This window comes from Eptesicus fuscus, chromosome 5 (genome assembly GCF_027574615.1).
Source record: "Eptesicus fuscus isolate TK198812 chromosome 5, DD_ASM_mEF_20220401, whole genome shotgun sequence".
Classification (NCBI taxonomy): Eukaryota; Metazoa; Chordata; class Mammalia; order Chiroptera; family Vespertilionidae; genus Eptesicus; species Eptesicus fuscus.
The window spans coordinates 108180190-108204669 of NC_072477.1; the positions used below are offsets into that span (position 1 = coordinate 108180190).

Below are 24480 nucleotides of genomic sequence, written 5' to 3' on the forward strand. Positions count from 1 at the left end.
GGTGAAAAGCTGGGGTCCTCCAGGTGTGGTGCTTACCAGCCCCCAGTACCCCTCTCACCCATAGGCCACCCTGGGGCCTCTCTCATTTGAAGTACCTCCTGCAGGCAGATGAGTCTGATTCCTCTGATAACCACCCCCTCCACCTTCATCTCCTATCATGCCATCCCTTCCTTTCTGCCCCTGCTGAGTCTTAAATATACCTTCCCTTTGCCTTCATTATTGCACCAAGACTTATTTTCCTGGCATAGCTGTCTGCTCAAGTGGATTGTAAGCCCCTTGAGGGCAGAAATATAGTAGTTAATGTGCTTCCAGGGGTGCCTCAGGGTTGGCACACAGTAGGCAGTCAGTCAGTATACAGTGAGTTAAGAGCTCTCCTTTGCCCTAGGACTTAATCTCTCTCCAGACTCAGAGTATGGGCCATGACTCCCAAATTCTTTCCCAAATGAGGGGGTGTCTTCTGGAAGGGAAGAAACCTGACCCTCTTGCTCTTTGAGGTGGGACCTCTGATGGAAGTGCCAAAACACTCACCCTGTTTTGTTTTGCCTTGTTTGTTTTCTAATTCAGAGGCAACATTGCAGGGCTGAGGGAAGGTTTCATACTTTTTCATAAAGGAAACTTCAAGTGAAATAGCCTTGTAGCTCTTCCATCAGTCCACTGGAGCACCAGCCACAGTGATAACTTGTTCACCAAGTAATCCCATTGTTCAAGTGTTGGATGGGACATTGTGAGATGTCAGTTAAGAGAATTTTTGCTTAATCAAGTGCCTTTGCCCCATAAAGTTGGCACATTCTAAGGCCCCATGAAGCTTCAGACAAGCAGGCCTACTTAAATACACCAGCATCTGAATCCCCCAGATCCCCACTGCTTGCAGCCTCAGGAGGCTGCCTCAGAAGCCCTCCAGGACAACCTGCTGGCCAGCCATGTACCCTTGGCTTCTTCTGCCCCTCCCCAGCCCTAACACAAGTTCCTTCACTGGAGGCTGTTGAGGGCATTTGCAAGGACCATTGTACATCTCCAGGGATATCATTTACAACCCATTCCATATAAAATGGCCCCTCAACACAGCTCCCAAGAATGCACCATGGGGATGATGTCTTTTAGAATTGTACAAGGTAGTGTTTCTGATACCCACACAGGACCACAAGGACACATGGCCCAGACTCTGAGCTGAGGTCATCTGGGCTTTCTAGACTCTAGATTCAGAGCCTCCTCATACTTCATGCTCCTGAGATATAGCTGCTCCTGGAGCATCCTCACCTCACACACTGTGGTCCAGAGAGGTTCCAGTGTGGAGCAGAGCACACTCCTTCCTTGTAAGTTATTCCAGAGCCTCAGCCAGTCTCCTCACTCCCTTGACCCCTTTCCTGAGAATTCAGTCATTGAGTTCTGCCCAGTTGTCACACCACCTCACCTGGCACCAGGCCTGTCCTCTCCTGCAGAGAGGGAAGGGATCCCCACTGCTTAGCTCATTAAGGGAGAGCCCTGAGTGCCCAACCTGGGGCTTCACCTTGTGGGCCAGCCCTGAGAAGCTTTGGAATCAGCGCTCATGCCAAGTTACCTATTAGAAGAAGAAAGTCATTTTAAAGCAATGCTGTGCTGCTTTATTGAAGTTGCCTTCATAGTTTAAAGGTGGTTATTAGGAAAACCACAGGGACAGAGAGGAGGCTGCTGAGGCTGGGAGGAGAGGAGCCCTGTAAGGTCTCTTTTGCAGGGCTACCACCACCATGAACACTTTCACTCCTTCAGAGGCTGGTGCTATGGGGGCTGCAAAAAGGAAGAACCCACATTATTAGGCTGCACCACCCCTTACAGGGGGAGGCTGAGCAGATGCTCGTGTTTCTGTCCTTGAATTGAACCCCATAGAGCTATATAACAGAGACCTATGGCCAGGGCACTGAGCCAGAGCAGGGGCTTTCTGGGTCCTCCTCTGAACTTTGCTCCCAACTGCTCCCAGTTCCTCCCCTTCTCTGAGCTCAATGATACAGTGGAGAAGAGGCTGATGTTTCTAAATGTGTGGATGCTGTCTTTTGCTCTCCTCTGCCACTCCCTCGTCTACTCCCTTTCTCCCACTCACAACCATACAGGGCCATGTCAGATCAGGAACAGCAGAGCCACAGCACATACACAGAGCCCGATAGACATTTCCATGAGCATCTTGGCCTGCCTCACCCCAGGAGAGCCGATTCAGGGACTGGGAGGGGTAAGAAAGGCATTTATCCACTACCCCATCTTCCCTCTGATGGGGGTGGGGCTTGGAGGGAGGCACTATGGCTGTCTCTAACGCAGTGCCTCTCCTTGGAAAGAGCTTTTCTCTTCCACAAGCCAAAGCCAAGAAGCCAATTAAACCCTGAGAAAGCAGAACCGATCTGCAGGCTACAGGATGACATTGATCTGTTCTGATAGTACCCAGGGTCCATGGCTGCTTCCTCGTGTGCCTGGAGCTTCTCTATTGCCATCACCCTCTGAGCAACGAACCATCCTCCCACCCCCATCTCTATCCGACCCACCTCACCCCCAAACACCCTGTCTTGCTGCCTATCCCCTCTCTATTTCTCAGGGAAAATCTCTGCTTTGTCTGGGTGCCACAGTCTTTCCACAGATAGGGTTCAGGAATCTGGAGAAGGGCTTTGCATAAATGAATAGAGACTAGACAAGAAATATAAATTTGGAAGGCATTTTGGGGGAGCCAGACAAAAACTTAGCTCTAGTGACTAAGCTCCCTGAATCTCCAGACCCATGGCTTTTTATTAACACATTTTTCCCTTTAGCAAAGCAGATATACATATCAAAGGTAAGATTTGGTAAACAATAAAAGACCATCATGTTAGGGGAATTGCCCTCAGCTGTTTGGCAGCAGGTAATAATATGCAGATTTTCAGCCCTGCTAAAGATGTCCATTAGCCTTCTGATGAACTTCTCGCATTTATTATGCTAACTACTGTCCTTATCCCCCAGCATATTCCCCTTTTTATTTAATAAATTTAACAAGAATATATGCCATTTGCAGAGCTTGGGTCCTTTTAAGATTTTTAAATTCAATGGAAAGGATTGAGTTCTTTTATGTCCTTTTAAATTGCTGCCGGGCATCAAAGGAATCAGTCTGCAGTAAACTCCTTTCTGGACCAACAGTTCTTTGAGTCCCCTTTCCAATCACTGTCCAACAGTTTTTATGAGTTCCCTTCTCCATTACTGTCCAACAATTTTTTATGGGTTCTCCTTTTCAATCACTGTCCCATGTGACATGACAGCAATGATACTCTAGTTCTGGATGGTGGACAAACAGTGAGCAATGGCAATACAGGTCCAACCTTCTTTGGCTTGTTCCTGGGCAATCTTCAACGATGCAAAGCATGGCAAGTTGTCTTTACCATCCCCCATCTCTGAACTGTTCTCCTCTGTCTCGTCAGCGTGTTGTTTGGGGCCACCACCATCTGTGACTGGAGTAGTCTGGACAGTTCCTCTCTCAGATCCATTGTTGCAGGAATCCACATGGGCTTGGAGGATTTTTCTGGGGATATATAGGCATATTTTCAACCAAAGGTTAATAAAGGAATACTTGTATAAACTAGACTCTTGGGATCTTTTCATTTTTGCTAAACCATTTTCTTTTTACTTATTCTGACATCATGGGTGTCCTGCTATCAGCATTACAAGTGAAAAAAATGTTTAAGTGAAAAAAATTAAAGTAATTAAGGCTTGATGTAATTTACTTAAAGGAGATTACTCCATTATCCCCCCCCCCTTTTTTTGTTTTAAATAATATCAAGAGGCTTTTGGAAATCTTGGAATGCAGTCTTGATAGCTTTTAATTCAATTCTTGGTACAGAAATATGACTGGTCTGAATTCATTGTATGATAAGCAGCTTTTACTATGAGATGAAACATCAGTAAAAAATAGTTAATGCTCCAGGAATAGGTTCCTGCCTAGTATAACTAAGTTCCCCTGAATATTCACTTATTTCAATTTGCCAATTTAAATCAATCTGAAATAAGGCTCATTTTCTAACTTTATTTGTCCTTGGGTGTGGACAGTAAACAACGCTAATTGAATTTCTGCTACTAGTCTTTGAGCATATCCACATAAGCTTTGTTTAGGGAGGCAAAAACACAAATTATTTACTTTTTTTTTTGAGGACTAATACAGTGACTTTTAATTATAGCTTTCTATATATTTGAAGGGCATTTGCTTTTATTTCCTCCAAGAGTAATTTCTAGACCACATTTAGGAAGTTTCTTTTTTAAAACCTTTTTTTTCCCTTTCTTTTAAACCAAGCAACAAACTTGGCTGCTTTTCAGATGCTGGCTCATACTGCCATGCCTATATTTTAAGTGACTCTCTTTACTTATGGTGACTTTATTAGTGATCAGATTTAATGCTTGAATAATAGCCTTCAGTTTACCCTATAAATATTAGCAGAAGAGATTTCAAAATTTCTCCTTTATATTAAGCTTAAAATTTACTTTTAAACAGCATTCTTTTTGGCTAGTGCTCATTTGCATACACAGAGGGATTATGGGTGGTCTCAGGAACTATTTCAGAGGACTGGCGGTATGCAAATTTTTATGTTGGCCTTTGTTAAAGTCAATTGCTTATAAAAATATTGGCTTCTCATATGACTGAAATTATATGAGACCTTGATTATATTTTAAAAAGCTAATTTATTAAGTAATTAAAGTAGGCATCTTTATTGAAAAAGTAAAGTAAGAAAACTTATACATTTGACTTATGAAGTACAGATGAAGTTCCATCCCCCAGCCTATATGAAAAGCAGGCTGCCTGAGGGTTTTAAAATTTCACTGCTGAATCTTAAGAAATATTTAGCAACTTTTGTCCTACCCTCCCTTAGAGGTTGAAATCTTTGTAACATTTAAAATATATGTATGTAAATAAAATATATTTATTAATTTTTATTTTATAAAGCTTTCCACGTGATTTCAAGTATATTTGATCAGCCTAATTTAGTTCTTAAGTATTTCTTTTAAGAGAAAATAAATCCTTGAATCACTCCAGGGCCCATGGAATGTTACAAAGTCATCTCTCAGTTAAAGTCTTGAAATTTAACTTGGAAAGGCCATCAAATATATATATATTCCAAAGATTATATTATATACTTTTTATAATTATTCTAAAAGATATCAATTAAATCTAAACTGGCTTTTATATTAAAAATTTGGTTGAGACCACAGATTTAATCCTCTTTATTAATTAGACCATATAAAATATTATACTCTAGGTTGAATTTTTTTAAAAAATATATTTTATTGATTTTAGAGAGGAAAGGAGAGGGAGAGAGAGATAGAAACATCAATGATGAGAGAGAATCATTGATTGGCTGCCTCCTGCACGCCCCCTACTGGGGACCAAGCCCGCAACCCAGGCATGTGCCCTTGGCCAGAATCGAACCTGGGACCCTTCAGTCCACAGGCCAATGCTCTATCCATTGAGCCAAACCAGCTAGGGCTCTAGTTTGAAATTTTACCACACATAAAGACTATAATATACTATTTTGAATTACTAATTTCTCCAGAGAAAATACAAGAATTATTTTCTCAAAAATAAATTTCTATACTTTATGCATTTTGTTATCACACTATATAATTTCTCCTAACTTAATTTGAACTTTAAACTCTTAGAAGCCTTAAATTTTAGCTGGCAAGTTAAATACTTAGCATTTCTTAGATTAGTAATAACCTCACATTTTTAAGAATATGTTTCAAATAAAATGCAAGACACATGTAATTAATAGATTCAATTCTATCCTCTAGATTTTTCATATGAGGGAAACTCAGATTAATATTTAACTATTTTGTCATTTCAAAATAACTAGATATTTAATAAGTTTTTTATTATTTAATTCAGTAAACTCCAAAGTTTTAAGTTGCCAATGACTTTGGAAGCAAGCCTATAGCTATTTGAATGTAAAATGGCCACATTCTTTTCTTAGAGGTTGCTGCTGCGGGACCAGCCCCCTCCTTCAACAAGGAGTGAACCACCACTACCAATATACCTATAATTATAACCGAAAAGCTTCACTACAAGTTCTTCATCTTAGTTATATATATATATTTATCCACGTTTTAATAATTTTGAGATTTTAAAGCTAGTTATTATTATCTAAGGCATTTTCTTTGGCAAATTCTGTAACAGAGATAACTTACTGACTTTCAATGGCCTTAAGGTTAACTTTGGAATGTTAACTAATGGTAATATTAAAAAACTGCCCTCTATTATGGAAATACCAATCTTATTGCCCAAACTCAGCCTGTTTTTTCCCCCCACTTTGGGTCATTTTTGCCATATTTTCTTTTTTTTTGAGAAAAACAGTCTTGGGATTTATCCTATATCATCCATAAAGAGATTTAAACTTAGCTCAAAACCCGTCCAAGATCGGACAGAGCACACTTTTGTCATAAGCCAGCTTTCTCTCTTTATGAGTACAGAAATGCCAGATGCATTCCTAAATTCTGAAAAATTTTTAAACAACAAACCAGGAAGTAAAAAACCTGAGACCTTTTAATAGCACTCTTGGGAGTGGGTGTCCATTTTACAGGATCACCACGTGTCTCCCCACCCCACATTTTGTTTGCTCTGGGGAAATTCAGTAAATAGTCTGGCCACCTAGATTTCTTTTCCCAATTAAACTAAAGGCATGCTTAATAAACTAACAATAAACACATTAAACCAAATAAAAAGGACAGATCAATAAACATATAGACAAGACTTAATATATCACAGTTCTTTTCCCGGAAATTTATCTCCATAGTATTGACTACCCTTTAAAATTATTTTAGCTAAACTCTGCCTGTCCCAAGGCATCATATGGTAATTTTTAAACAAAGCATCAGAGTTCCTCTGTGAGAGAGCTGACAGCTTCACCCTTTCTAGCTGCCAAGTCACTCCACAATAGAGGCTGATATCTGAGGCCTTTTTAGTTTTTACAGACTTTTGATCCCCAATACGAATTAGGCATTTGGCAATTTGAACAAGACCCCACATAGTTAAATATAACAAGGGCACTCTTTTTCCTTGAGCCTGATTTAAGAATACCTTTTGACATTTTAATTTCTTTATAATTTTGCCTTTTAAGCAAATTCTTCCCCATTATGACCTGGCTTGAAAAAGACTTCCATGCCCTCTTTGGATCACAAATTCCAAAGCTGGTATGAGCTTTAATCACAGTGAAGCTCCCCACGAATTTTCAGTGACTCCCACCTTTACCGATGATCCTCACCTTTACCGGTGGTCCTCTTCCTTCACTCAGGTGAATAATTTCTTCTCCAGATGTCCCTCGTTGAGGCACCATAAATGCCACAGTCTTTCCACAGTTACGGTTCAGGAATCTAGAGAAAGGCTGTGCATAAATGAATAGAGTCTAGACAAGAAATATAAATTTGGAAGGCATTTTGGGAGAGCCAGATGGAAACTTAGCTCTAGTGACTAAGCTCCCCGAATCTCGGGACCCATGGCTTTTAATTAACACACTAGAGGCCCGGTGCACAAAATTTGTGCATGGGGGGTGGGGGTCCCCTCAGCCCAGCCTGCACCCTCTCCAATCTGAGACCCCTCAGGGGATGTCCGACTGCTGGTTTAGTCCCGATCCTAGGGATCGGGACTAAACAGGCAGTCAGACATTCCTCTCACAATCTGGGACCACTGGCTCCTAACTGCTCACCTACCTGCCTGCCTGATTGCCCCTAACTGCCCCCGCTGCTGATCTGGTCACCCCCAACTGCATCCCCTGCCAGCATAGTTGCCCCCAACTGCCTGCCCCCTGCTGGCCTGGTTACCCCTAACTTCCTGCCCTGCTAGCCTGGTCACCCCTTAGTGCCCCCCCATGCCAGTCTGGTTGCCCCCAACTGTCCCTACCCCACAGTCCTGGTCACCCCTAACTGGCCCCCTGCTGGCCTGATCGCCCCTTACTGCCCCCCTCTGCCAGCCTGGTCACCCCAACCTCCCCCCCCCGGTGCAGGCCTGGTTGCCCCATGCAGCCTGCTGCTCGGTCATTTGGCAGCCCCTCACTAACCCCCCTGCTGGCCTGGTCACTCCATGCAGGCTGCTGCTCAGTTATTTGGTCGCCCCTCACTGCCCACCCCCTTGCCAGCCTGGTCACCCCCAACTGCCCCCCTGCGGGCCTGGTCACCCCACACAGCCTGCTACTCAGTCATTTGGTCACCCCTCGCTAACCCCCCTGCCAACCTAGTCGCCCCACGCAGCCTGTTCGGTCGTCCGTTCGGTTGTTTCGGGTGCAATGGTCGCTTAGGCTTTTATATATATAGATTTTTCCCTTTAGCAAAGCAGATATACATATCAAAGGTAAGGTTTGGTAAACAATAAAGGACCATCATGTTAGGGGAATTGCCCTCAGCTGTTTGGCAGCAGGTAATAATATGCAGATCTTCAGCCCTGCTGAAGATGTCCATCAGCCTTCTGACGAACTTCTCGCATTTATTATGCTAACTACTGTCCTCAGCCTCCAGCATCTGGGCTATGCTTGATGCCATCTGCTCAGACCTATTCGATGGGTTGTAAATGGTATCCCTGAGCATAGAGGGAGACACCAAGGCAATAAGCACCCTAGCCAGTCCTCTTGGATCACCCTGCATCATAAGTGCAGATGGGTTGGCCCTGCAGAGCCTGCATCCTCTTGGTGACCTCTTTCCATTTCAGTGAACCAGGGAAGGGGGCACAACTCTTGTCCCTATTTTACAGGTGCTTACCTGTAAGGTCTCAGAGCATTCAGCTCCCCAAGGATTAGCAGGGAGTGTCTCCCACACAGAGCACAGAGCAGTGGTCAAACAAGGCTTAGGGAATCTTCTCTGGTAAATATAAATAATGACTTGCAATTACCATATCAATTATTTATGGGCAAATGGGGACTTCTAAGAGATTTTCAAAATAGTTTATTGCTTTAAATAGGTTAAGAACCTTTGGTGGCCTCATTTCCATTAGTCGCTTGCTGGGAAGCCCTGTTTTCAGAGGGCAGTGCAGAAGTGATCTTCGGCCTGGTCCTTTCCATTCAGAGGTGGGTGAATGTGGTTTGGGTGCTTCCCTGCTTGCACTGTGCGGCAGGGGACACATGCAGACCTGCCTGCAGAGGAGATACACTCCCAGAGAGCGGTGAAGGAGCCAGTGCCCTGTCATGGCTGTAAAACACCAGGTGCAGCCAGAGACCAGAGTGATACATGGGAGGACATGTGTAGGATTTGCCTGGGCAGAGGAGACAGAGGACAGATTCATGAAGGGAAGGGCTTGAGCAAAAGCTTATGACCAAGATTGAATATGATCCATGCAATGTCTGCCCTCCACAGGTCACCTCTGTCCCCTTCTCCCTCATCATCCATCCTCCCAACAGAGCAGAATGACCCCTCTCCCAGTGGTTCGGAGCCTGTTCCACAAACACCTGGGGTCCAGAATCCCTGGCTGCTAGCACATTCTCTTTTGGGGCTGACCCAGATCTTCCTTGCTGCAGCAGGCAGGGGACACTCGGGACAGCATGGAGAGAGACACCAGGCAATCAGCACCCAGCCAGGCCTCTTGGGTCACCAAGGCCCTTGGCATGGTCACACAAGGAGGCTGAGCTCCCTCTGCAACCTGGCCAGCTGTGGGTTCCCGGAATATTTGCTCAAGCTGCCATCATGAGCACATAGACTTCAAAGCAATTATGAAAGCTAGAGGAACAAGAAGCAGTGCAATCATTTGTTAGCAGCAAATTACACTAAATTATCTCAGCAACTACACCAGAACTTCTAGGGAGGGAGCCCAGGTACCTCTATTCTTAAAAGCCTCCTAAGTGATTCTAATGTGCAGCCAGGGTTAAAAACCACTGGATTAATGGGATCCAGAGCAATATCACTAGGAGCATAACACTCAGGATCAAGGAGGTGAGAGACTGCTCTATTATGACCTGAAATATTACAATCCATGCCAGGGCCTCACTCTAAAAAGACAATGATGAAACAAACACGTCCAGAGGATGGCAGTGGGGGTGGAGAAATCAAATCAGCTGAGGAAGTTGAGGCGAGGGGGCTATTTTGTTGCTCAGATGCTGAGGAAAGGCTGAGGACAAAAGCCACGGGCACTCTGTTTGTCCCCTGATACCCAGGGTTTCCTGTGCTCTAACAAGCACCACCTCATTAGTGGTGAAATAGTGTCATCATAATTACCTGGAGTTGGTGGAACCAAATGGCAGGTTATGAACATCCTCAGACACAGGAGCCGATTTAACTTGCCCTGAGGCACCTATACCGAGTGAGGTGCTGATGAACTGCCTCCATCCATTATGGTCAGGTGTTCCAAGTGAAGGATTCAGGGCTCAGCCCAGCCCCAGCACACGCTCAGACCACTTCATCCAGCAGGAGGCAGACACACTCACCTCCAGGACTGGGGTCCCAGAAACGTGAAGATAGCTTCCAGGGCACTGAGGCAGCCACTGCCACAGGCAGATGCTGAAGGGGAAGCAGTCCGGAGTGGGTGGGAGAGGAAGAGAGGATCACAGGCCCACCCACTGCTAAGTTAGGCTCCACCCGCAGGTCCCTGACCAGCTAGGGTGGGATTCCCAGCAGCCTTCCTGCCCTGCCTAGAATCGGTTTTGCTGGTGGCCTAAATGTTCTTTGCTTGCAGGTTCTTGCTGCCACAGGGACTGGCTATAAAGGCAGCCCAAACAATTGGTAACTCTACCAACATTTAAAATGCACAGGCCTGTGACCCCAAGTTTCCCCTTATTGGGCTCCATACTATAGAAACTCTAGCACAAGTCCACATTGTTTATATCCAAACTAGATATAGGAACTGGCAAAATATATTCCAGAACAGTAGTACTATGAGATATTATGTAACAATTTAAATAGAATGAGGAATTCTTTGCAAGAAGCTAGACACAAATAGAATATACTATTCTAGATACAGCTCTGGATCCCATTAATCCAGTGGTTTTTTAACCCTGGCTGCACATTAGAATCACTTAGGTTTTTAAGAATAGAGATACCTGGTGCCGATGGTTGAGATCATTGCTAACCAGGGGCTCTAGCCAGAAGCAGAGTACTCTGAAAGAGGAAACTATAGGATTCCACTTATATGAAGTTAAAGAACAAGCACAACGACTCTATGGTAAAAGCAGCCAGAATAATATCTCTGGCGGGGCCACTGACTGGGAAGCATGTGTGGTATGTAGAACATGGGCCCACCCCTTCCCAAGCTCCAACTCCCCTCCCACCCTGTGGGAATATGATGAAGGCCATCAGTAAGCAGACTAGGACTGACCTTGGGAGCCTGGCCAGCTCCTCAGTCAAGAAACTGCCAAAGAGAAACTGCTTCTAGATGAGAGCCTGGGCTGTGAACAACTGTAGAGAATCAGCTGGCGTTCGACATCCCACAGCCGTGTGCGAGCCCGGGCCCCTGTGCGTTTGCCTGGTGTCCTACACTCGCTGCGAACCCTGTGCTGCAGACTGCACTGCACAGCCGCCACCAGTGCGCAGTAGTAAACCTGTGTCTTTCACAGCTAGGCCTCCGCGCTATTTCTTTGAAATCCACAAGTAATACCCCCAGGTTTTCTCAGACCTTGGCTCTTTGCATAACAAAGGGGCTCTGGGGAAGTTTCTGGATTTTAAAAGTGTTTTATATCTTGACCTGGATGATGGTTGCATGGTTAGAGATACTTGTGTGAAAATTCATGGAGCTATACACTGAGGACTAATGTCTTTTAAACACTAGATATATGTTACACCTCACTTAAAAAGTAAAGAAACAGAAGAACTGACTTGGGTAAAGAAAAAAAACAACAAAAAGTTGCAGAATATGTCTGACTTCATTTTTGTAACTGTGTAACCTGGGGAAAAGTCTGGAAGGACAGCAAACCCTTGAAAGTGCTTCCCTCTGAGTAGGGGACTGAAGGGAAGGCGAGCACTTTATACATTTCTCTTTTGCTTGTGGATCTGCTGCTCCCACCCCCATCCATTCTGCCTCCTCACTTATGTCAGCCTCCAGCTTCTCTGTGGGTTCCCTGCCCTTGGAGGCTTGGGGTTTGGCTACTTGGGGCAAACTTTGGCTCCACATCTCAGTTTAATACTTGGGCTTTGCAACAGGATATGTTGACATTGCCCCACTCAGATCAGCCATGGTCTCTGCTCATTGGCCCACAAGGATCAGCATCCTACTCAACAACTGCCTCCTGGGATGAGCAAGGTCACAGGCCTACCCCTGAACAGACCCCTTGGAAGGCACTATTCATGCCTGTGAACAGAAGCAGAGCATTCTGGAGGAAAGAGGCAGATAGAGAAAGACAGGGTGACTCAAGGCCCCTGGCCATGCTGATTTCACTTCCACCAGTCTCGTCCCCCGGAGTGGTCAGATATACTAATTGGTCTTCACAGCCTTGGTTACAAATGGTCCTGGAGTTGAATTCCAGTCACACTCAAGCCAGGCAAATGAACCCTTGCTCTGTCCCCTTTTTGATATGGATGTGACACCTGCAGGCTACAGCTTGACGCACTGTGAGAACTATTTCTCCATTAAAATGCAAGAGTTGGAGCTTTGCCCAGAAAGGGCAGCTAAAAATACTGCTCTCTGGGTACTTGTCACAGGGAACTGAGTGGCCACCTTCCTCAGCCCCTCCCCCCCAGGCAAGTCTGTGACCTGCTAGGTCGCTCCTAGAAGCACTTGATACAGTGTCATCTCTAAGCCTAACCGCCCGGTTAGGAAGAAAACGCACTGGTAATCATACCTGTTTCACAGATGGACAAACTGATCCAGTCAGTTTGTTCTGGGCCACAAAATCACCGAGGGAGCAAGAGTGTGCACCCTTGACTTCAGGAGAGGAAAGATAAGCCCTCCTATGTGTCCAGTACTTTATAGTTTGCAGTGTCTCCTTACCCACCGCCTGGCCAGCCCTCACAACAATCCTATGAAATGAACTACTGTCATCCCACCTTATAGATGGGGTTGAAGCCCAGTAATATGAGCAAACCCAAGGTGGTAGATGGGGGAAGCAAAGGCAGAGACTCTCAGGGACCTTTTGGTTCTAAACCAGTGGTGGGACTTCAAGCAACGTGACCCTATCACTCCCAGGACCACCTACTTTATAACAAGTGCTCCAGTTAGCAAGAATGTCACATCCTTTTCAGAACAGGACTCATCCCCCCTACTAAATAGATAAGAAAATTAAGGTTCAGAAGTATGAAGGACTTGGTCACAGGTTAGTAGCAGAGCCAGGAACCAAATTCAAGTGTCCTGACCCTCAGCCCTGGCTCCTGCTGCCGCCCCAAGGCCTGTGGAGTTCTGGGACCAGCGGGCTGGTGCTGAGATTCAGTGCTGCAGGGGGAAGGAGCGCCGTGCATTCGGCAAGCTCCTGCAGCCCGGACGTGGTTCTCCGGACGCGTCTGCCTGCCCTGCTCACCCCTCCTTCTCAGTCTTTGGAGGTGGAAGGAGGTGAAAACCTCAGGCCTACTTTTCATAGAAGAAAAGAAGGCCCAAGGAAGCTAACACCTTGCTCCGGGTCTCAGGCCCACTGAGTCATGTTGCTCAGTGGTTGAGTGTCGACCCATGAACAAAGAGGTCACTGGTTCCATTCCCTTGTTAGGGCAGGTTTGGGGCTCGATCCCCAGTGAGGGGTGTGCAGGAGACAGTCGATCAATGTCTCTCTCTCATGGATGTTTCTATCTCTCCCTCTCCCTTCCTTTCTCTCCCAAAACCAATAATAATAATAAAATTTTATTAAAAAGAATAGCACGCAGAACTCCTTTCCCGGTACCAGCTTCTCACTAGGTCTCAGCTTCCCCATCTGCAAAATGGGGTATTAGCAGAAGCCCTAAACAAACCTGGGGTCAGAGTCTGCTTTAGGGGGTGTTTTGGAATGAGTGGAGCCCCACAGAGTAACCAAAGGGCCTGACTTTCTACACAGCCAACTTCACTTCACCAAGAGGGAAACTGGGGCCAGGGAGGGGTGACATGGCTCCCAAGACCGAGTGCTGTAAGGATGGTGAAAGGAGGCCCAGCTGTGATGTCCAGGAAGGAATCCTTCCTGCTGAGTCCTGACCCGGCCCTATTCCATGCACTTCACAGAGAAAAAGCTTTCTACAAAGGCATTTATTTTCCTCCAAGTACCCCCCCGCAGTTAATGAAATTCCTGAGAGTCCCACACTTAAATTAGAAATCGCCACGTCTTCCACTGCTGGCGAACGGAGCTATGGCAGTGGGAGAACATCAGAAGTTCATTCTACCAGAGGCTGGGGGCTGGCCACAGAGAGGCCAGGAAATGTCTGCCCAGCCCCAGAATAGCACCATGGTGGGGGGAAGGGCGGAGGGGCTGTACCCCTGGCCGAGGCCCCGGGCGTCCTCCTTCCTGGGCTCTTGGGGTCTGTTTGGTCTTGCCTGACTGCCCAGAGACATTGATCCACTGTCTCCTGCACGCCCCTCACTGGGGATCGAGCCCCAAACCTGCTCACCCTGAAAAGACACTTTGGGAACCATCAGCTTCTCACCAGTTGGAGTGAGAGGTTCCATGCCTCTCTCCAGGTTTTTACCCACCCCCTGACACTCTGAGAAAGAACCAGGGATGGGATGGGGGTGAGGCACCTCGGTAGCTGGGGGCACAGCAGAGAGCACAGCAGGAGCCCCTCATGAACTGCTATTTCCTCACAGGGTGGCGGCTCAAGGGCAAGTCCTTGAGGAAGCAGCTGGTCTTCTCAGGGAGGGTTCCCCACACCTAACGCAGTACCAGCCCCATGGTGCTCAGTGAACATTACTTGAATGAATAAGCAAGAGGCAGAAAAGCAGGGAACAGAAGCTGATCCCCAGGACCCAGTGTGACCAGCACACGCTTCCCGCGGGGACGGTGGGCAGAGGGGGGCTCACAGGGCACAGACCAGGGCACCGTGGAAGAGACCGGCCCCAGAGAAAGCCTGTACGTGTCCCAGCACGTGCACCTGTGCCTCTGCATGCCTGGGAGGGGACCTGTGCTCACTTAGTGGAGGAGGGAAAGGCCAGCCTCGGGGCCAGCGTGGGAGAAAGCAAGAGGAGACACCGCTAGACTCGAGGCAATACTGGCTACAGGGCCCCATCTGAGGATAGGATTACAGGCAGGTGGGAGGACGTCTGAGAAGTGAGAGCTAGTGTATCAGGGCCACTGGAAAAACAAGGCGAGGAGTGACTATGTATCTTTGGAGAAACAAGTCAGAAGGTCAGTCTGAATGTTGTGCGCTCTAGAGAAAAAACGCAGCCAGGTGGTCCATGTAGCATATCCACTGGAGAAACCAGGTGGCGGGTCTGTGTTCATAAGAAATAAGGCAGCAGGATGACTTGGGAGTCATGTCCATTGGAGAAATGAGGCTACAAGTGGTCTTGTATCGCATCCTTTGCAGAGTGAGTAGATTCGCCAGGATGGGAGCCATCTGTTGGGGGCAGGGAAGCCCCAGCCCAGGGCTCACACAGAGGCCCCAGTGCAGGCAGAGAGGTGAGCCCAAGGCAAGGGCAGCAGCTCCCTGATCCTTGTGGTCAGGCTATTTCTGGTCCATCACCTGAATTTCATGATGGAAAGAAAAAAAAAGGGGGGGGGGAGCATTAAGTATCTGAGTTCTACTCTTGGGGGAGTGCCAGAAGCCCAGGACATGGTCATATACTTCAGAGTGGGCAGTGTGTGGGGGAGTGGTCACAGAGGTCCAGCTAGCAGCCCCGAAAGACACAAACACCGGAGTTGGGCATCAGACAGACCGCCAGGGCGCCTGAGGGAGACTGCTTAGTCCTGACCAATCCCTATGGGTCCACTCAACCAAACACTTCCCTCCCACTGGCCCCTCTGCCTGGCACACTTTTCCCTCCCATCTCTTCTGTCGGCTAGCAGGAAACCCTTTCCAGCTTCCCTTTCCCACACCAATTTCCCTAGCAGCCTTCTTCCCCCCGGCTTCTTGTCTCCATGTAGAGGGCACCTCATGGATTCATAGCCCTGGCCTCACTCTACTCCTGGCCTGAATGGAGAGTTTAGAAGGAAGACAGGGACATGTGTGACCCCACCCTTCCCTCTCCCATTCTCTGGCAGTCTGTCTGTCTGGGAAAATAGCTCTCCTCCTGTGGACTGCCCCTGTGCTTGCCCAGCAAGTCCAGAGCCTGGGACCCAGAGGAAAGCTAAGTGCAGGAATGAGCATCCAGGAATTCCTAACAGGGACTACCAAGGTGACTTGAAAAAAACTCTAAGGCTCCATAACCTTTGGCAATCAACCTTGATTTTCTAGGTGGAAGCCACTCAGATCTGTGATAGTCGATTAGAGACTTGCACAGAGCAAGGACATATAGGCCAGGTACAAAAGGTCACCAGGGTGGTGCCTAGCAAAGGACAATTGTAGAGTAAGACCTTGCCCCAGGGTGATTTCTCCTCCCCTAGCATATGGCTGGTTACGGGGTTTGGACCCCTTAACCTTTTCTCCCTAGAGGTAACATCTAGGCCTCAGCTGGATTTCAGTTCCAGGCCCAGATAAGCAACAAAACGAGCCACGGCCCGCCTCAGGACCAGCTGCATTGGATAATGACCCCCTGCCCTGACCACCAATCAATCAGGGGAGACCTAGACCCTGAAAGGACACCTGGAAAGCTGCTGAATATTCTATTGAGATCTTCCCCTGGGACCTCCCTAAACTCTCCACCCTTAAAACCCTTAGGACGGAGGACCCAGTGCCTTCTCCCTTCTGGGAACATGCCCTTGCCTTTCTCTCCTCCTCACTCTTTTTCTCCCCTCCCCCTCACCTTTCCTTCTCCCTCCCCCAACCCCTCCCTGCCCCAGGCACTTTACCATTAGCTTCCTCACTCCTGAGCTCCAGGGCCCTTCCTTTACCTCTATAACTGGTTTACTAGGTGCATTTCTTCTAGAATTACTTTTTTACCTCTCTGATTTACCCAATAAATGTCCTCTTACAGTCTGGGTCTTGGCTCTGAATTCTTTCCTGGCCAGAACCCAAGTACCAGCTGAACCCAGGTTTGATCTGACCACACCCTTCAGAGGGTGGAGTAACCAAGGTCCCAGCAGCTCTACTAGGGGGTGTGAGGGGAGTGGAGGCTGCTCTCCTGGGGAGCAGGTCACCACCAAGGAGTGCAATCACTTCCCCATGACCCTCCGTGCCTCCTACACACAGGTGCACAGACACACACAATCTCAAGCACCACGTGTCATTACCTTCTTTGTTTTCAGAGTGCTTTAGAGGCCTCAGGACTGCAAAAAAGGAAGAAGCACATAGTTAGGAGGAACTGTGGGGAGTTGTGTTGTAGAGGGTGGTGTGGAGAGAGAGAGGACCTGGGAGGAGGCAGGAGAGTGGGGGCAACATCATGGCACCAAGGAAGGGGGCTAGGCTGCTCTCCCAAGTCCCAGCTCCACTCTGTGGCTTGTTATTCCCATCTCTACGCCTCAGTTTTCTGCATCGGTAGAATGCGAACAACTCCCTGCCCTCCTGTGAGCTACTCCACAAACACAGTGAAGTAAGGAGTGTGGTATCTACTCCACAAACACAGTGAAGTAAGGAGCCAGAGAGGTTGCAGCTTGTCCCCGGATGTCCCCAGGACCGTGTGGAACAGACACTGACCAAATCTCTAAGCCACCAGCTCCTGCCCTCCCTTCTTTCAACTCCATCTGCCTCTGAGCATGAAAAAAGGAGGCCTGATCCCAGAGCCATCTCCACACCCGGACACCAAAGGCAGATAATTAATTGGCATAATTTATAGCAGTCCCAGGTGTCAATTTCTTGCCCTTCGTTCTGTGGGTGTGGGGAGAGAACCGGTGTCAACTGGCATCATCCCAAATGGCTCAGCAGGAACCTGCCTCTCCCATCCCAGGAGCCAGAAGGCAATGAGGGCACCATGGCCACGGGATACCAGCACCTTGGCACCTACCCCACGCTGGGCTCCCAGTTTGTGTCCCCACAGCACCAGGACCTTCAAAAACCTCTTTCCTATCCTGTCCCTTCAGAGAGCTCCAAAACAAGCTTCGGGTGCCATGAGGGCAAGGGCAGGGTGACATTTACAGATGGAAACTGAAGCCCGAAGGAGGGAAGTTACCAGAGTTACTTAACCTCTATCCAGAATGGGACTACTTTACACTATCTGCCTAGTAACAGGACTCCAAGGTATTGATCACTTCCTAGGTACCATGTATGATAGTAGGCCATTTATAAACATTACCTCATCTATTCAAACCCACACACCCAATGAAGGGAGGCAGTTCTTAGGAGAAAACTGAGACTCAAAGATGAGGAGTCCAAGGCTCAGAGAAGCAAAGCTCAAGGCCACTTAGCTTATATGAGCAGGAGCTGGAACTGAAACTCGGGCTGCCCTATCCCTCTCCCTTAGGAATCCACCAGGCTCCACAGTGCAGGGTCCCTAAGGGTGGAACTGGCTGGCAGGTGGGTGAAGGTAGGCAGGCGAGGTGAAGCAGCACCTGGGACGGAATCAGGGGAGAGCCACCTCCAAGCCTAATGCTGAGCAGAGACCAGACTCAGCTGGGTGGTGAGGCCTCAGTTCACAGGACACGCTTCATTCAACCTCAAGCAAATATGGCTCCTCCAGGTCCTGAAAACCTCTGCCCTGTCCCTGTGGCCTTTCCTCAGCCAATAAGGCCAGCTACAAGCTTAGACTTACCAGTCTTAGATCCTTCTCCATCCCCATCCTGGTCCTCAGCTCCTGGAAGAGCAAACAAAAGCTTTCTCAGCCCCATTTCCATTATTGCACTTCCCCACCTGGGGGTGCAGGAGGCAGGCAAATGGGAAGCAGGCCTGACCCGTGGTCAAGTATTAGATATAGAGTCATAACTTGAGAGCAAGTATCACAGAGCAGAGCCCTGGGGCAGGATAAAGGGCTCCCAGCCACTCATCTAGCCAAGGACCAGCTACTCACCTTCACCAATCCACTGAACCCATCATCTACCTGTCCCTTCACTTACCAATCCAGTCAACCACCACCCTCCAACATGTATACCCACCCATCTATTGGTCCACTTATCCTTCCACCAGCCCACCCAGGCACTGCTGCACAAGCATCACCTATCTGTCACTGACCAGCCTCTTCCCCATTCACATATTCACTGTCCTTCCTGACACCGAGTCATCTTTATCTCTCACCATTACTTTCATGTTTACCCAAGAAAACCTCTGTTAACCTCTGTACCACCAACCAGGGTCAATTCACCCACTCATCAATGTCCACTCCCTCACCCACCACTCACCAGAGTCAATTTACCTACCAAGGTCAAGCCACCCATCTGCTGAGATCAGCTCACCACCTGCCAGTCACCAAAGTCAGCTCATACCGATCCTAGCCCAGCAAATGGCAGAGGATCCAGACTCTGCCCCCTCTGAGGCAGACACACCCTCACATAATGACCCCAAACCCATGAAACATTCACACTTATGTTAAATTTCTAAACCTGTGCTCTCACTCACAGACACACTTGTGGGACTTACTGGTATTCTCACAGACACATTCATCACCTCCTCACACTTCAGCCTTATACGTCCACCACTCGCTTCCAGTCACACTCATATACATATTCAACCTGCCATACTTGTACACTCACAGGAAGACTCAACTTGCTCACACACACAAGACATATTCAGCCCCAAGGTCATACACACACAATCTAGCCCCACTGGCACACCCACATTCATTCTGTCAGGGGAAAGTAAAACTCATATTGACGTCACAGGCACACCAACATGCCCAAAGACATGTGCACCCCCACCCACACACCCCTCTCACCTGCATTCTCCTCTTCACAGCTCTGTTTGATCTTTCTCCAGCACACGAAGGCCAGGGCCACCAGCAGTGCAACAAGACAGACAGAGAGTCCCACGGTCACCCACAGGGCCTCAGGGGGGAATGTCATGGGCTGTCCTGGGAGGGACAGTGGGGAGAAATCATCATCTCTGGCCCCCATGGCCATGAAGACAGTACCCTCTGGCTCCAAGGTGAATGGGGGGCTCCCACCCTTTCTGGGCCCCAACACTATGCGCATGCCCTTTCCCTGCTCATCCATACACCCTCCAAACCCTGACAGACCATGGCTGGTATGAACATGCTTCAACCTGGTAAGGTTGAAGAGTCTTCAGTTGATGATGCTCAAGAACTTTCTATGGCTCCCTGCGGATCTGAGAATAATGCTTCAATCTTTTTTACAAGATTCGAGGACCTCAATAATCTAGCTGCCACTTAACGCCGCCTCCCCCTCCTTTGTATCTAATTCCACTATACGAACCTCTGCTGCAGCCAAACCGGTGTCCTGATCCTTCTCTGCAGAGATAATTGGCTCCCTCCAGCCACCATACATTGCTGTCAGTTTCCCTGACCTAAAAAATGCTCCTAAGCTCTCCACCTACCTTAAGTCCAGGAGGCCTTCCCTGACTACCCCAGCCCCACCTGGTGATATTCCCCACCCTACAGATCAGGAGTCAGCAAACTAAGGCCTGTCAGTTAAATCTGGCCTGTGACCTGTGTTTGTATAGCCCGTGAGATAATTTTTGTAAAGGGTTGCCAAGAAATGGCAAGGGAAGAACAGAAGGCAGTGGGAAAGCAGCAGCAGTAAGAGGTGGTGTGTGGCCCATAAAGCCTAAAATATTTATTACCCAGCTCTTTACGGAAAGTGTCTTCAGATCCTGCATGTCAATGAGGATGGGCACTGAGGGCGCTAGAGTGAGGAGCTTGCCATGGGCATCTTTCTGTGAAATGCTGAGGGCCCTTCTGTGAACTCTCTCACGACAGATGGAAGGAGATGACGTGCCCACACCTGGGTCAGGGCCAGCAGCTGTTCTGAGCATGCCATCCTCCAGCCCAGTCCCGGATTCCTGCTGGCTCCGGGGTGGAAGGCTTGGGGACAACAAGTCTAACCAAAGACAGTGCTGCCTCCCTGTGCTCTCTGGGAAGCACAGCACCCCAGGCATCAGCAGCCTGAGGCCAGTGGCTCCTGGAGGATGCTCCAGCTGTGCTGAGAGCAGTGTCCTCAGCCCTTCAGCAGTGGAGGCCCTGGCATAGATACGGGCATTTGAGGCAGATGCCACCTTCAGCTGGCGTGGCTGGCAAAGCTGCCGGTCTGGACAAAGGAAGCAGCGGGACCCATCGCCTGATTAGCAAGAGAGGACAGCAGTTATATGAGGAGTCAGGAGGGCCAGTCCATGAAACCCCTGGGGAGCCCCGGGTGGGGCTCCTGCAGCGATGACAGAGCAGAGCCAAAGAAATACCCAGGGGGAGGAAGACTCTGTCGGTGTTCATCGTGGGCTGGAGCCTAGAACACAGGTCAGACTTGCCCTCATTCAACCAGTAAAGGACAGAGCAGGGCTCAGACCTTTGTCTTCTGGCTCCCGTGCAGTGCCTGCTCCATAAAGCCCACTCAGCTTCACTAACCTCCAGCAGGTGTAGGAGAGACTAGGCTGGAGGGCTGAAAGTTTCAATCCCAGGATGTTTTACAAGGCACAAAGCTGCCCGAAGTGAAATACAGGCCAAGGACTCCTAAGTAGGCCAGACCTGCTCTAACAAAAACAGGAGGCTGGGTGGTGGGGAGGAGAGAAAATTAGACTGAAAGGCTAGGAGTTGAATTCTGGTCCTGGTTCATCTGCTCACTGGAGGGTGCTGGAGCCAAGGTCAACAGGCCCCCAGGCATGAATGTAGAGGGGCCACACACCCTCAAAATGTAAATACAAGCATTTGTATTGCATTTATCATTTATCCAGTTTTCAAAGAGGTGCCTGACCCCGAGAAGAGCCAGAGCCACTGGGCTGGGCTGAGGCCTGGCAGGGCTTCAGTTTCCTCATCTGTGAAATGAAAGCACTTTAAATGTTAGTTACTAAAGTTTTAAATAAAGATCTTTGTCTTTGGTGGGGTAAACATTCTCCTTGCAATTACATTTGACTGACAAGCCCTTTTTGCACGGCATGGCAAACGTCCATTTCAGCCCAGTGTGCAAATTGCCAGGAAGCCCACCGATCCATCAAAGTCTCTCAACTCTCACCAGTCCCTGGAGACTTCTCTTGAACCACTCCAGTAAACCTCCCTGTCTGATAGTTCTTATTCTCTCCTGCAAACGCACCAGAAAACATGCTGTTCTTTAAACGGCCGAGGAGACCCCTCAGAACATCCAAAAGTCTGGGGCAGGGACTTCCCCACAAAGATCACTAGCCCAGGGGGTCTCCAGGAGTAGGGTGGGGTTCATCTTGCAGGGTGGGCCGAGGGAACACAGCCTTTACCGAAGGCAACAACTGAAAGGAAGGAGGGAGCCTGAGTGCCCATAAGACAAGTGAAGGCCTTGGAAGGCCCAGGTTCGCCTGTGAGAAGAGGCAGGAACAAGTCAGTGAATTCTGAGGCTTTACAGAAACTGGGGACCAGGTGCAGATCAGGACCTGGGTGGGCTGGGGGGTTGAGTGGAAGTCATAGGAAGAAAAACAGGACAGAACCTGCTGTCCTGACCCAGATTCATGGGAAGGCCCCTGGAAAGGTCAGTTGGCTCCCGGGGAGGAACTGAGGAGCCAGACTGAGATCCAAACACAGATGGAGACTGCTTCCCTTGGCCTAAGCCTGCTTCACATCCCCAGGCACAAGGGATGCCCACTAAGATGGGCATTCAAGGAAGAGAAAGGGTGTCTGTGCTAGGACCCCCCAAACCAGAGATTGTGGCATCAACCTAGTATTTGACCACATAGGAGCAGCAGAGAGAGCCCCAGCCATTCTGACTGCTGCCTGGGTTGCGAGCGCAAATATAGAAGCGCTGACATTGATGGGCTGCTGGGGGCTGACCACCGGTAGAAGCCCAGCTGTCTCTCAGGGTCTCAGAATCAAATGGCACCCATGGACGCAGCAAAGCCTTCCACCAGCCAGAGAAGTCCCCATAAGAAAACACTCCCTCACCACGTCCTGGGACCATGCCTTGGGGCTGCCCCAAAACTCCCACCCACACCTCATATTCCAGGCAGGTACTGTGTTCCCTGTATAAGAAGCACAAGTGCTATGAACAACAAATACATTCCTATCAACAAGTGAATCTAAAAGTCAAGTGGATTAAAAATCTGAGGAACAGAATAAACTGGTGAACATAATAGAATCAGGGGCAGAGAATCGGAGTGGATTGATAATTCTCAGGGGGAAAGGGGTGTCTGTGTGGGGGGTACGGGAAGAGACTGGACAAAATCATACACCTATGGATGAGGACAGCGGGGGGGGGAGGTAAGGGCAGAGGGTGGGAGGGAACCAGGTGGAGGGGAGATATGGGGGGGGGGAGAAGGAGAAACAATTGTAATAATCTGAACAATAAAGATTTATTAAATTTTTAAAAAAAGAAGAAGAAGCATAAGTGCCACCTAAGGTGCTGCTAGGATAGCAAACATTACAAATGCCTCTTACCAGTTCATCAGGCAAGTCCCTTAAGGACTTCTTGGGAGAGAATCTGAGACACCTAAAATGTATGAAGATGGTTTTTCAAGTCTTCTGAACATTCAAACCTATCTAAATTCCAGCCCAGCATCTAGAAAAGAGGGGGTGGCTCCTCCATCCCCCCCAGCTGTTCGTCAGCCCCTACCTGTGATGGTGACGGAGCCGTGAGTGTCCTGCTGCAGTACGGGGTTGCGCACCAGGCAGTTGTAGGTGCCATTAGCACCCAGCACCACTCTCAGAACACTGCGCACGTCAAACAAACCCTGTTCATTGGCCATCTGCGATGTGGTCACATTGCCCGTCAAAGGCACACCCTGCCCGTCCTGCCAGAACACCTCAGCCTCAGGGTAGCCCTGGTAGCTGGAGCATGTGATGGTCACTATATCCCCAGGCTGCAGGTCCTTGTTGGGCTCCAGGGTCATGCTGGGCTTTGAGTAGGGGGCTGGAGGGAGACAAAGGGTAGAGGTCAAAATAAGGCAAGGACAGAGGGGGCACAGTGGAGGAACAGGGTGCCTGGGGCTGAGAGTAACAGGGTCAGCACTGGGCAGTGGGTAAAGAGCTAGGGAAGTGAGAGGGGTGACTCAGGGGGAGGGCGCCCCCTTCTGGTGCTCACCTGCCACCTTCAGGCTGACTGCAGCGCTGCCAAAGTCACGGATGCTCACGAAGCAGGTAAAGCTGCCCTCATCAGCCACTCGAACACCCTGGAGCCTCAGGGACGCGTTGCCCTGAGCCAGTAGGTCAGGGAAGAGTGCGGTGCGGTTGGCATAGGCGCTGCCCTGGTCCTGGCCCTGGGTGAAGCTGTGCACCAGCTGCTTGGTGTCTGTCAGCTGCCAGATGAGGTTGAGCTGCTCCAGGCTGAAGCCGGGCTCCGATGAGAAGGAGCATCGCAGGGTAGCATCGGTGCCCAGCAGGGCCACCACAGGGTCTTCAGGGACCTGGACCTCTACTGCGCCTGACAGCGAGGTTGGAGGAGCAGGGTAGTGAGGAGGGGTAGCAACACTCTACGTTACCACCCTGCAGCCTCCCACACCTCCTTCCCAATCAACCCCAGGCCCCGTTCCACTTTCCCATTTTCTCTCCACACCCAAAAGCAGATC

The 24480-nt window shown here is 48.8% G+C and overlaps 1 protein-coding gene across 8 annotated transcripts in view; it reads right to left on the reverse strand.

The window, feature by feature from the left end:
- Window positions 1–7232: 7232 nt before the first annotated feature.
- Window positions 7233–24480, reverse strand: part of CD276 (CD276 molecule) — a 76521-nt gene continuing 59273 nt past the window's right edge. For 4 of the 8 annotated variants that reach the window (XM_054716711.1, XM_054716710.1, XM_054716709.1 and 1 more), the window contains 6 exons: window positions 23997–24335; window positions 23529–23825; window positions 19727–19861; window positions 18611–18652; window positions 17157–17192; window positions 8886–15510 (listed from right to left, as the gene is read on the reverse strand). In XM_054716711.1, coding sequence (XP_054572686.1) covers window positions 15488–15510; window positions 17157–17192; window positions 18611–18652; window positions 19727–19861; window positions 23529–23825; window positions 23997–24335 — 872 coding nt within the window. In that variant the 3' untranslated portion in view covers window positions 8886–15487. Of the gene's footprint in view, window positions 7353–8885; window positions 15511–17156; window positions 17193–18610; window positions 18653–19726; window positions 19862–23528; window positions 23826–23996; window positions 24336–24480 lie in introns of those variants that run through there. The other 4 variants (XR_008556183.1, XR_008556181.1, XR_008556182.1 and 1 more) reach the window with 4 other exon arrangements.